Below are 14467 nucleotides of genomic sequence, written 5' to 3'. Positions count from 1 at the left end.
GGTTGGACTCGATGATCTTGGAGGTCTCTTCCAACCTTAATGATTCTATGATTCTATGATTCTATGATTCATCATGTGAATTTTTGGGGATGGCCTGACTTCTAGTCCCACTGTCCGGCCATCAAATCACTATGACAAGAAGATGATATTTAGGTAAGTGAGATCAAAAGGGTCTCAGCCTGATCAAAAATCACATTCAACACCTCTGCTTTTGCCTACTTGTGGGCTACCTAGGCAAAGTCACATTATTTTCCTCTTGACACAGTCTTCAGTGTAGAAGATGATAATATCAGGAAATTAGAGATCGGTTGTCTGTGGCAGTGAAAGGCACTGAGATGAAGAAAAGCCCCCAATAGTCCTCTCAACACCACCATAGTAAATAAACTCCCATTTTACCTTTGGGAGCAAATAGCATAAGCGTTAAAAAAAAATTAGTCCCCTAGAGAAAAAAGTATATCTATATATATGACATATAAATGTCATTGAAAATCTGCCCTTTAGTCATTTAAATATTTTAAGTGCTCTGCAAATGTTAACTAGTCTCATTTTTACTCGGTAATTTCCTGGATTAAAGATTGAGTATTTAAATTGCTAATCTCCACTATTAACAAAAGACTGCTTCTGCCTTTTTTCCTGAAATGTTGATATATCAAACTCTCTTCCTTCTTTTCAGTCATCTTCTAAATATGGCTTAGATGTTTTAAGTTCATTTCAAACATGCCTTTACGCAAATGCAGCCTTTCTAAATGTCATTTGTTTGTATTCATTGAAGTAGGCATGGCCTATCCATCCCTCAGATTTTACTGTGTGGATTGCACACTGACTATGCTTCCTTCCCCCTTCATCCCTTTCTATTCCCCCAAACTCTCAAAGGATCTGGGGGTTTGACTACATATATGGGCAGGGGGGGTCTTTTTTATTAGTCTAATACCAAACTCACGAGAAAGCAAATACATCCAGTTGCAGCTTTCAAGCCTCCCAGGGATAAACTGATCTATCTCCACTGATGTTAGGTAGATATATCTTTTTTTTTTTTTCTAGAGGTGAGCTGAGAAAATGCTCATTATGTTGGTTCATACAAAGGTTGACATGTCTTCTTTCTCTTCCTAACCAACAGTGTCTTTCATGAAGACTAAATTATTCTCTGCTCACCCTGACAAATGGAAAATTTCTATTCACTGTATTGATGAGGCTAGCTTGAGAGATCATGTCCTTATAGCTTTACCTCTACTTGTTCATCTCAGCAGAGTAGCCGTTCATAGTTAACATTTTTGCCTCTGTAATCCCTTTTACTAGGAGTAATGTAAGTGTTGAACCCAACGCTTATTGCCTTGTATCGTCCACAGATCCATTGATTTTCAACAAGATTACTACATGCTAAATGTTCAGCTGCTGGAGTCTGAAGCAGCTCCAGTGAAGTCCATAGTAGTGGGTCAATTTATAGCACTTGACTCTTTTGCAGTAAAAATATGATCCTGCAAGTGTTTCCAAACCCAGGTGCCATGTCACTACTTGTATATTTACATTAATAAGGAAACAGAATCAGAAATGGAAAGTGTTAGGCAGATATAGGTACCCACATTGCCTATAATAACAGTTTCATTGACAGCAAATGTTTCAGAAAAGTGAATGTCTCACACTTGGCAAATTCAAGAAGGGCCCCATGAGATTTGGTGCAAAGTGCAAGTTTAACTGGTGATTACATTGTTGAATACTTTAATCATTAATAAAACAGAAGAAACTGCTATAGAACTTTTTTTTTTCCCCAGACATCTTGCCACTAAGGTATTTGAGATGCATAAACAACAGATTTGGTGACGTAGCACCATAAAACACTGATGGGAAATGTTTTATGAACAATCTGTGTAAGGCTGAAAGGAGAAGCAGCTGATGAAGGACTTGATTTTATCTTCAGTTACCTGAGCACCCTTTACCCCCTGTTATCCAGGCTCAGGTTGCAGAGGTCACTTAGGGAGAGCTCTGGGGTTGGGCACGTTATATTTTAGGATATATTATAGGAGAGAGTCACATCTCCAGTGCCCCAGCACTTCAGGCACAATATCAGGGCCAGCAAGCTGTCCCAGAAGGAGAGGCAAAGCTGCTCTCTTCTTTCCCTCCCCACTCCCTCACCCATCCTGCAGTCAAGGAAAATCAAGCCCTGGAATAGTGCAAATAGAGTAAGAACAGAACAAAATGCAGAATCAGAGCCAGAAAACAAAGAACGAGCAATTAGCCAGCACTATGACAAAAATAATAAAAAAATAAATCAATAATATTACCGAGCAACGCTGTGGCAGAGGCAGGGCTGTAATCCAAGTGCTCTAGGGCAACATGTCTTAAACTTTGTACCCTCTACCCTCATACACTAGGTAAGTCCTTTTGAGCAGCATCTGCTGATACTTTAAATGCCTTCAAAGTGCAATGGGCACTGCTGGGATTTCTTCATTCAGCATTTCATTCAAACCCCCCCCCCTTTCATCCCCAGGTTTCAGCAAAATGTCCTGAGAAATCATTCAGACTTGGGATGTGGGTCTGTCTCTCTTCCCACCCCAGCTCAACATCTGTCGTTTCTGGTCACCCCAGAAACCCCCTTACAGCATCATTCAGAGGTCTGCATTTCCCACTTATGCAGGCAAGAAGGCAAAAGTCCTGCAGACTCTGGCTTCCTTTGTTACAGAAGCCAGAATAAGGTGTCCCGTGGGAAAAAATAAATAGCCTGACAACATGTTATTAACCAGAAACCCTCATGCTGGTGATTGTTAACACCTGAACACGTTGTTTTGCAACAGCAGTGTTTTCTCCAGATGGAAGCAGACATGCCCTCAGATGGGCCAGCAGCAGAGTTCAGCACAGGCACTACCGCTGCCCTAAACATAGCAGCTGTAGCCAGCCATCGTCCTCCAAGGAAAAGCCAGCAGCAGGGGATGACACACATGTGTAGCTGAGGGAGCTCAGAGGTATTTACATCCAGTGCAATCGAGTCCTGAGCTCAGCGGCGGGGCTGAGACACCGTGCTTCCCATTCATCCTCCACCCATTCCTGCCCTCATCCTCCTATGTCTGCCCATCTACCCTACATCTCTCCCAGAGACACCTACGTGACCCAGAGCCCAGCCTCTTTCCTCTGCATCCTAGTCTGTCCTCCTACACTTTCCCCCTCCCTTTCCCGTTGCCCTCTCTTTTGCTCCAGTTCCTGCCAAATCCCACCCCCACCTCTCTTTAGGGTATTAAGCTTTGAGGCCAGTCCGCTCGCTGACACCTAATCCCCAAAGCAGCACCATCAGTGGCAAGGTGCTTAATACAAAAAGATTCAATAGGAGTAAAATGCTTGTAAACAGATTATTCTCAAGATCATCTCCAATCTCCTTCTTTCTCTTAGAGGTTTTGAATGCTGATGCTCATCGCCATCATGCCACTTCTCTGATAATCTCATGCTACAAAAACGCTTCAGCATACTACACATACAGACTGCTTGTGAATGGTCTACAGCAAAAAACTGAAGTAAAGAACTGCTAGTATTAAATTCTTAGGGAATTGGGTTTACACATTACATAATGCAAGAATTTTTTTATATACATTTAAGAGTATATCTAATTTTAGCTGGGATCTGACTTATTGCCTAATCTGCAGCAAACATTAAATTGTATTCTAACCCACTTCTTCTTTATAAGCAGCTATCACATCTTAGCCTGATGTGTTGTGACTCACCCCAAACTTCCCTTGATCTGAGTGATAACTCTCACCCCGGAGGAGGACACTGATCCCACATGAGAAAGGCCCTGTGGATCACAATAAGAGGTGTCTGACGACAAGGGGAATATCATTTTCATTAATTATCCTGCAAGTGGGGTGGTTTGTGAGTGGGCTACAGAACAACAGCCTCCTTACACAGTTTTTTCTAATGAGAAATAACTAGGGTCAGTCTTATTAAGTATAGAAGTACTGTTGGAAATTTAAATAGTCCTAGAGATAAGGGTACAAGTCCATTCCATCTCCAAAAAAAGCATGATTATCTCCTCATAAGCATGAATAGCAACAAATGCCTCACCATGAATGGGCATGGTATCAAAAATAACATTTGGTTTCTATTTTATCCCTTCATTCTTTCAAGCTACACCCATCTGCAGCTCAGCTGTTGGGACAGAAGACTTCACAACCTAGGATTTTGTGCTGCAAATACCAGAACACAAGTAGTACATGCACGGCCACTGCTAACATTGGCTATGTGCCATTTTTATGAAAAGTCTTATACCTGTGCAAAGCCCACAGTGTTGGGTTTAGTGAGACAAGTGGGATTTTTTTTTCAGTATTGCCAATTCTAAAGATGCTATCATAAATTGCAATATTTCTGGTATTTTTCTTAAAGGTCCAAGCTGACAATAAAGGTAAAAGTATACTTAGTGGTACATTTTTCTTTGAAAGATTAAATTCCTGATCCTTATAGCTGCTGAAATAACATTAAAATATCACCTAAGCAGAAGCAGACAAAGTTCCCCATTAAACTGGCAGGGGAGATGGAGTTGCACAGCAACCATGACAGCATCGCATGACACAGGAGCAAATGCCATTCAGACTAGTGGCACTGAAACAGGGAGGAGAATCTAAAATCTCCTTATATTCCTCCCAGCCCCCTCTCTTGGGTGATCTGTGCCTGAAAGAAGGACACACACACTGTTCATATAACAGAAGGCCAAAAAAAAAAATTCCCAGTGACATTCTTCTTTTAAAGGGCTTTTCATTTTGTAGTCCATCTCATTGTTTTTTTCAGGGACCTGACTCATCATTTTGAATGTAAATTCTGGTAATTTTCACAGTCTACAGGCTTTGTCCTATTAAACGGAACAGCCAAACTGTCTGCTTTTTCCCTTATTTTTGAGGAGTCCTGGAATTCCTCTCTAATAATTGTCATGTTTTCCAGCTTCGTTTCTGTCAGATGGGAACAGGCTGAAGTCGAGCTTAGAGGAGATGTGGCGCCTTCTCTGCTATGGCAAAATGCTAGATGTAGGCTGCAGTTTCACGTACTGCTGTTTATGAGCGTGTTCGCGCTCCCTCCAGTGCTTTGCTTTGCTTCATGTGCTGCTTAACAACACAACAGCTGGCATGGAGCAGCGTGGTGGATTTCTCATTACAGGCATCCCACTTCTCATTGTAATGCAATCATTGTCTGTAGATACACAATGCCAGCACATGAGCTGCCAGCAAATGATTTTCCAATTATTGCTCAAGCAAATCTATGAAATTAAATTCAAGTATGATTTCATGTAACAGTTAAATTCTGTAACCAAACCACCTGTTTCCTTTCCATGAAGAACAGTATTTCATCTCTCCTTTCTCCTCTGCCATTTTCTATCTTAATTTTCCTACAGTGTGTGTTTAGTATGGTATTGCTTTCCTCCTGGCTTGATGACATCTCTATTCTAAGCCATGTATTGCGATGCAATTGGCAAAAGACCTTCATCCCTGGGAGCATGTTCCAGGAAAACACATTTTTCTGTACCATTTAGAAAGGGGTTCCACACCTACATAATTTAACACCTAACCTTTAACTGCTCCAGTGCAAGTTCAATGGGTAAATGGAGTGATTTGTCACTAGCAATCAAGGACAGGCATTGCCATTACCCATAAGGAGAGCAGGTACACAGACATGTGCTTTGGCTATGCAACTATCCCATTGACGTAGACATCCCGAAGTAACCACCTGCCAATATTTTTTGATCCTGTCAGCCAAGAACAACTTTACGTGTACAAATTGGTCTCCAACAGCATTTCCCACTTTTTTAGTTAGAACAAAGTCTTCCTTTTTATTTGAGACACAGGAATATAGGGCTAGAGAAATAACATCTTGGGCCATCAGATCTGATCATCTGCTGTCACACATAGCCACAGCGTCTAATCCCTTTCAAATATGATCAAGGTTCATTTAATGATATCTAGTTCCATTCCCCGTCCCTCGGTGTCGTGTCCCCCCCCTTATTTCTGTTGGAATATTGTTATTGTTCTAGGAATTCAAGGTGTATATGGCTGGAAACTTTATAACTTCCACTTTAAGCTTAATTATGACCAGTTCAGAGACATTTGTTCTCCTGGCAGCATTGTCCTTCAGTCTAAGTAGCTCTTCTGTTGTGTTCTCATGTGTCAGCTGGAGACGTGTACAGCATTAGAGGAAGAAGTGAGGCAGTTACATGTTCAGGTGCAATGTCCGTATCCCTACTTTGCTTTAAATGCTTTATGAAGTAAAAAAGCAACTAATTTTGTGTCATTAAAATGTAAATTATGCAAATAAATGTGCTGTTTTCACAGATACTTCTCTTTCATTGCATAAGCAGGCAAGGGTTTTTGGATGTGCCAACTCATCCTGTCAGCTACTTGTTGCCGAACGGAGGGGCTAGTAATCACCCCCAGAACAGCTGCACAAATAGAGAGCAATCTAATAGCTTGAATTTTCTCTGTTTCGTGGTGCCCTAACAGCACAGTACTGCTCTCTAGCAGACACTTTGCCTTCATCCATAATAACATTTAACAATTAAATCTACATCAAGAGTTGAAACCAAGAAGAACTAATTGTCTATATATCTGTAACATTTCTTGCAGATAAACAAAGACAGAAAAACAGATGTTTTGAAAGACTCGAGGAAGTTCTTCCTAGGTATTTCATTGTTCTTTGAACGGGAATAGCAAAAATGGGGGGAGAAATGTAATTTGTGAATTTGCAGAAATCTCCTCCCTAGGATTCCAAGTGGCTTTCTTGCCAAATTATGCAACACCTTCTAAAACCTTTGCATATTTTAAAAATACGAAATAATCTGCTTTGTAACTCTTTCTGGCTAAATGCACTGGCACTATGTTTCAGAACACAGCTCTACAATGTTATCAGGCAATTGGGAGTGTTTTCTGGAGCAGCAGGTAAAAAAAAGGAGTTACAGCCCCTTTACCTTCCTGACCAATATATTCTAGGTTCGATGCCATGGATCAATATTACAGTTGAGTTATATCACCCTCTGCATCAAGCTCATATGGCTGAGATGTACTGAAAATATTAAAAGGAGTGGGAGGCAATTAATGCAGAAAAAATCCTCAAACCTTAAATAAAAACACTCCACTTTCTATCACTTTGCTATAATAAACATTTGGCAGATGCTAATATTCTGAGCTGGCTGGCAGCCTGAAATGAGTTTGTGGGAATCAGGTAGCTCAAATGGGTGGCTCAGAGAGAATGCGAAGCCTCCTGTGAGGTTATTTAACATTTTCCTGATGTCCCAGGTGTCCACAATGGGCCAGGGAAGTACCATCCTTGCCCCTGGAACATAAAATCAGTGCAGCAGTGTATATAATGCAAAATCCATGTGTCATACAGAATATGACTGCCAGGAACAGGATTCTCAGTATCATCACACAGCGCTGCCGCTCTTTCCAAGTGCATAGCCTGATACAAAATCCAATCCATGCAGAGATCATTCGAGGGCTGGGAGACGATGAGTCACAGGCATCTGGAGGGTGACGTTATGTGGGTTCTGATTTTAACTCTCTTTTTTTTTTTCAGCATACAAAATATACACAACTTAAGCTAATTGTATTGAACACTGCTATAACAAACTCCTCTTGTTGACTCCTTTCTGCAGAGGGCTTTAAAATAAAAGTTATAGCTATTTAACTGTTTTGCAGCTCGAAGAGTGCAACTGAGACTGATCTTGACTAAAGTGTAGTCGTTTGCTGAATATAACTTTGCTGTAACTGCTGACTTCTCAAAATACACGCACCTTTAAGAGCTGTTGTTACATCTCTAGTGGCAATAGCATATATTTGCAGTACTGAGTAGTGCTGGGTTCCCTCCCCAAGGTTCTAGCTCTCTTTGCAGTACCCAAAGGTTTAGACCAGTTATCCAGTTATAGAGCCTCAGGCTCTATATAGCATATATAGCATGCTATCTGAGATCAAAACAAATACCAAGGTAGTCATTTGAGCACACAGCGAATATCTAAAAATACATTTAGATTGCTAAACTTATATGATTCATAGGTGGGTACATCAACCATCAACAACTCTGGCTTTATTTTGTATAGCAACTCCCAGAGAATTAAATATAGATCTAGGAGTCTGCAAGCATGGTTGTCATAACCAATTATTATAAGGTAAACTATGATGGAAATCTACGTCATGCCTACCATCACCAGTAAATGCAGGATGGCTTATCTTTTGCTGAGAGAAGGACAAAGAGCCTCATGCTTACCACGACATGAGATAGTTCCCAGAGCTAAGCACTGCGGTGGGGCTCACACACGGGCCAGACCCTCACTGACCCTGCCATGACTTATCTGAGCACCTACAGCAAGTGTCTTGTTTAGTAAAATACGGACCATGAGATCTAGTCCCAGATGACTTTCCAAATTCTTTTCAGAAAGGGCAGGACTGGCCTTTGAGAGTAATTAACAGCATAAGCCAGTTGTGCCTCCTGCGTAGCATATTTCCATGTTTTCATTGCAGTATACAGGGAAGAGGAATACAACTGTCATCTAATACACACACCTTGCTTCTCACCCATTAATTACTGGGAGCAGTTCTTTCTGCAGAAAGCAGTTTATATTTATGTGACATTAACTTGTACTTGATTTTATTAAATTTGGAAATATGATAACTACATACACCACTACTTCTCAGACATCTTTGTAAAGTGCTTTAAAGATTTACAGCACCCTAAATGCTAATTGTTAAATATCATGATGCCAGGCTAAGTGCTATTGGTGCAGTGTGAAAATGGCAGCATTATAACATTCTCAATGTACTGAAACCAATCACTAAAATATTCCTGTTTGTTTCCCTATAGCACAACTAAAAGCGACTGGCAACACACAGATGCATCTAGCCCAGTATCTAGAGAATAAAGACAAGTTTGTCTAACTACTTCTGACTTCAGATTTCCATACTCTGGAGTTTTCTTCACTGTAAAGTACTATTCAAAATTATACGCCATGTTAGAGGGGCCAGGTAAGCCTCTATTACTGCTGTGCAATACAAATGAGAAACAATGAACTTTGCTTAGTACTCCATTGGAATACTGCTTACTCTGCTTCAGATTAATTTGCATTTAGGTGTGGGAATTTTACAAATGTGATATGGCAGCTCAAAGTATTGCTTTTCCCGCATGGATGAATGTCAGGAAAATTATCCATCTGCATTCAGAACAGCACCCAACTGCACTGTTGCCTCCAATAAGATGGTGTTTGATGTCATTCAAACAAACAGATGCATTCATTTCTTTCCCAGGATGAAAGAAGAAATATTTGTAAGTGACAGCATATTTATCACGCTGCTAGTGTTAGTTTCATCTTTGTATCCTATTATTTTTCTCAAACTGTTTAGGTATGTCAATTTGAAACCTTGCTCAATAAACATTTACGTTCCACGCTGCTTAATCCATCCAAATATTACTGGGGTCTTATCAAAGAATTTCCACGAGAATTAAATAAATGGAGGAAGTGCCATGTTATTACTTATTTATTTAGCATCCTAAAGAACACAGCTTCCTGAACCTGCATCAATAATCATTCCTTAATGAAAATGCAGGTCACAAACAGAATTCCCAGTCAGAAACAACTGCCTTCTAAACTAATCTTCCTTACAGATGAGTAAATTCACTAAACAAACTGTTAAACAAATACGATCATGTTTACTTTCCACAATATAAGAAAGGCAAAAGCTGAGAAACGTTCCCAGGCACAGATAAAACACAGAAATTACTTTTTTTAAAACAATTGTAAGAGCAATAATACAGTGTTTTGCATCTTTGACTACCTATATTAAGCAATTAACGGTAAGCTGAATGTCAAATAAATACTGCAGATTATTTGCTGCTGTTTATGCCTGTGCAATGCAATTCTGATTCTCTATATATGTCCCATTCCATTTGGTCATACCAAATCATGTTTTGTCAGTGCTTATTAATTCAGCCTAAATCCAGTCACATGACACACACTTCAGTGCACTTAGTATTAAAAAACACTTTCTGTAATCCCAGATATTTTTAAATGTGAATAGATACATCCAACTGCCCAGTGACTTGCATGTCAAGTTTATTGCATTTCAAGCGTGTTTTTACTTTAGGTGTTGAGCAGTCATTTAAAGTACTATTCCCCTTTACTTTTAAATTGCAACCCACAAACTACTGAAGAATTGATTTCCCCTCTTTGTAAGAGGAGTGACTTGAGCTAACGCCAATGGGAATTATTGAGGCATACCATTAAAGTATTAGACAGCCTTAAGTTTCCAACAAGACTAAGAAGTACTGCTGTGCCACTTACAGACTATTTTGTGAAAAGTAAATAGTTAGCAAAGGAACGTAGGCAAAATTTCCTTCTACCCCACTATGATTAAGTCTCATTTCAGTTGTACATGGGACAACAAAAAATTAAATATGTACGTTATGTTCTTTAAACCTAGTTACAACCAGAAAAACAAGGAGTGAGGGGAAAGAAGGGGATGAAGAGAAAAAAAAATGTTATCTAGTTTACCTGATACTGTACAACACTTTTCCAGTTTTAGAAATCCTCAGCAACTTGTTGTCTGTTGTGACATCATGGAAGTTTGCTCCCTTCTCATTGGCAAAGAATAAATCTGGCTTCCAAATAGAGTCCAACATAGAGGGATCCAAATCCAGGGAATCATCAGGATATTCGCTGTAAGCCAGACGTGAGTCGTTCCACTGCTGTCTCAAAAAAATGTTCACTCTGTAGTCCTACAGAAATGCCATGTAAAAAGGTTACTAAGCCACTTATCAAAACTGGAAGCTCACTTTAGCTTTCTTTATGCTCTTAGACTTACTACAGTACCAGTGTTACAGCAAACATTTATGTTATCCTTTGAACATAAGAGTTGTCATTTGAAAATAAAGCAGTCTAAATGCTGCATTGAACCAAACACACACAACTGGTACATTTTCCAAATCAAAATTACTTCAGTGATGAAAAAAATATTAACTGCAACCTTCAGTATTAAATATAACTCTCTTTCAAATGCCATGTATTAACTCAGAGGTACTTAGAAAGTCAAAAAGCATTGCAGTTAGATATATACAATTTCAACAAAGATTCTATAAAACTACTAATTTAAATAAATTGCTTCCTATATGTAAATCAATTATTTCTAATGTACTCATGAATAGTTGCTAATTCCAGTGAAGCCAGATTTGTATAGAAGAAATTAAATCAGCACTTCTTATTTACTGTTTATATCTTTTTTTTATCTACCGTATGCTTTTCTCTGTATGTTCCTTCATTCACTCCTCCCTCTCTGCATCCCATTAAAATTGTTCTAATTGCATTCTTCTGCTCAGTGGTCTGCTAGTCACAACTGGGAAAGGCAGCAATTATTTAGAGGTTCATTTAGAACCAACATTAACGCTGTGTCAAGAACTGGCTGTTAAAGGGGAGTGTGAAAAGAGCTTTTAGGGTCTAAATTCTCTGGAGGGAAGGGAAAGATGCTAATGCTTATTCTCCTTACCCTGAATTTCTGAAGTCAGCAAATAAGAGCTTCATCTCCCCCAGCTTTCCCTGCTAGTATAACATATTTACCTGAAATTACTGCATTTAATTTGCTTGTGAACATTGTCTCAGAAATACATCTAATCTTCCTCTAAAAGGAAAATATTTAATAATATTGATATTAATAATATCAATTATATTATCTGAAGGAATATGTTAGCAAACAATTCTTTCAACTGTACAAACCCCTCACATTTAGGATTTGCTTCATGGTAGCAGCAGTACTTTAAAATGGCAGCACTGTGCTTTCGACTTGGCAAATATACATTGACCTGTGTTTAGTTAGGCCACTGAACTGGATAGTCTAAAGAACTTATCATCCTTGAAATGTAAATAAATATTCTCAGTCCAATTAGAGCTGCAGAAAGCAGCTTGCCCAATATGCAGACTCTGTGAACGAGCCCCTCCAACCTTCAGCGTTTCCCACCCTTCATTCAGTAGGTTGGTGACAAGGTGTGCTGCTGCCCTGACAGAGTACTTCTGACATCCAAACGGATGCAGTTTTTGAACCCTATGGGATGATGCTCTACAATCTCACTAGGAACGTGATTTTTCTTGCTTTCTTCATCATTTTCATTTTGCTGTGGTGTAGTTGCAAGTCAAAACAGGAATGTCTACTAATCAGAGCAAGACAGACTTGAGAGAGGCCTCAAGAATAGCACATTTATTAACGATACTTACAAAAGCCTGTATCTTTTTTTCACAAACCACTGTACTTTTATGATGGTGGTGTTTCATACAGTTAAAGATCAAATAGCTACTTGCAGTTCTGAGCTTATGAAATGTCACCACATGTTGTGAGGATACACTAATGCTAAGCATACTTTCCCTTGTTTCTTGGTCTTGAAGCTGAGAGTGTCTTGTAAGTCTATATGGGACTGTTTTAGTTATAAAGGCAGGAAAGCACTTTATTTTCACTCTGCAGAAAAGAAGGCAGGAGCTGTCATCAGCAACCTCTGATAGAATAAAATTGCTACTAGTTGTGCAACCGCCTCTAATTTTTCTTTGAAATAAGATATACAATGAAGTCTATGGAAAGCAGAAGGATTTCTCCCCCCATGACATAGAAATTGTAAATCAGTCAAATCAGTAAATTTTTTTGAAATATCTAAAAATAAATGTGCTTTCATAAACTTCAGTAGTTGGTGATTCAGATAACAAAAAGCAGTCTGAAAAATCCTTATTCATAGAAGAGCTTTCATATGATGATATATATTATACCAAAAGCATAAACAATACCAATAGGATTACACTATCTTTTTCAGTATGTACCTTCATAAATATATCAGAGCCATCTCCCTGATACACTTAGAAATGCTTTCCCTCTGCAAGCTTTGTTGTTAGAAGCAATACAGCACTGAAACCTTGGTTTATGTCTGACCGGCTTTGCATATATATATGTGCATAGATATTTTATTAAGAAATAAAAATGGAAATATAACATGCACATCACAAAACCATCTTTTTTTTTTTTCTGCTATGCTTGCGGTATAAGCAGCTGAGAGGGATGTGTGTTTACACAGTCAGACCTAATCATGTGCAGAATTTTGAATTTACTTTTCCTGTGCTAACATTGTAACTATCTGCAGAAGAAAAATTTTCTTGAGAACGGTATCACAACATGGAGCTCAGGCAGACTACAGCGTGTATCTTGCAAGTTCCTGAGGGTAGAAGTGGGTGGACTGTAGTAAAGCACTCCTACACAACCACGAGTACACCTGCTCCACAAATTCTTTCTGACAGCACCACTGCTCTGAATGAGGAGTGTGGACCTGAAGATTCAGTCTCAGTTGTAACACCGATGCCAGCAATAGCTCAAGGCAACTCAGATAAACAGTTTTCCTCTGTTCTCAAGCCATAAGATCAGGGTAATACCAACATACTAAAGGAATATTCATCTGATTAGTTTTAGTAGATTTATCTGAAGATTCAGGGACTCCATCCACAGATGTACTTAGTTTTTGCTATAGGAATCTAGAGAGAAACGGTCTTTCAGCAAACCCATGGCCACCAGGTTCACTCCCCAGAGCTTCAGCAAAGCTTTGGGTCCCTTTGGCCTCAGGCACTGCTGTGGCAGGGGCGTGCTGGGGAGCCCCACTCCATTTTCAGTGCTATTTTCTGCCTCTGAACTGATGGTCATCTTAGATCTTAGCCTTCCTCCCATCTTCCCCTCCAACAGCATTGGTTACCCAGGTATTGAGTCAGATGTCTGAGGCAAACAGCAGATTTAGCTGGCCTTCCATGCATAGGAGGGGCTTGCCAAAGACACTAGTCTCTCTCTCCAAATCCTAAACATGAATGCTAACTGAAAAGTAGTGGTTTAATCATTTATTTCAAAGCCATGTGACAGAAAAACACTTCGTTACCTATGTACCTAAGCATGCAAGTTGTCCCCAATGGCTTCAGTGGGAGTCTCTTATGCAGTTAAAACTATACATATGAATTAATCAGGATCTAACAAGCTGATTTGTAATTATGTTTTTTCTAGTGGGAAGATAATATCATACAGCCAGCCACAGCCAAGCTTTATTGCTCCTAAAATTTTAAAAGGAACAGCAAATTTTTCTGCTAATGTAAGTACTCAAAACACAACTGGAGTTCATTTACCCCAAGAGAGAACCTGCTGCATAGTGTCAGTCATTGATTATAGGGCATAACGACAATAATAATGTCCTCACAGTTAGTCATTTTTGTAATTAACAATTATCTCGTCAATGTACAAACTGCTCTTAGCTTCTCCTACAGCTGATAGCTAAAAAATCCTCATCATTAGCAACACTGAACATCTAAATTCTTTGGGACTCTGCCCAGCCTGACGTAGATTACTCATCTGTGATACTCAACCGCAGTCATGCTGTACAGTGACTTTTCTGCTGAATGCTGCACGTGTGAATGTTTCCAAAAATAGATACAGAGCTTACTGGAACTGCTCTA

The 14467-nt window shown here is 39.4% G+C and overlaps 1 protein-coding gene across 2 annotated transcripts in view; it reads right to left on the bottom strand.

Moving 5' to 3' along the window:
* The window catches only part of GLRA2 (glycine receptor, alpha 2), a 129524-nt gene that overhangs the window by 89249 nt on the left and 25808 nt on the right, over nt 1-14467 (bottom strand). For both annotated transcript variants that reach the window (XM_009325458.1, XM_009325459.1), the window contains exon 4: nt 10505-10728. In XM_009325458.1, the coding sequence (XP_009323733.1) occupies nt 10505-10728 (224 nt within the window). The remainder of the gene's footprint in view (nt 1-10504; nt 10729-14467) is intronic.

Source organism: Pygoscelis adeliae, unplaced genomic scaffold (genome assembly GCF_000699105.1).
Source record: "Pygoscelis adeliae isolate BGI_AS28 unplaced genomic scaffold, ASM69910v1 Scaffold386, whole genome shotgun sequence".
Taxonomy (NCBI): domain Eukaryota; kingdom Metazoa; phylum Chordata; class Aves; order Sphenisciformes; family Spheniscidae; genus Pygoscelis; species Pygoscelis adeliae.
This window is presented reverse-complemented; position numbering and strand designations above follow the sequence as displayed.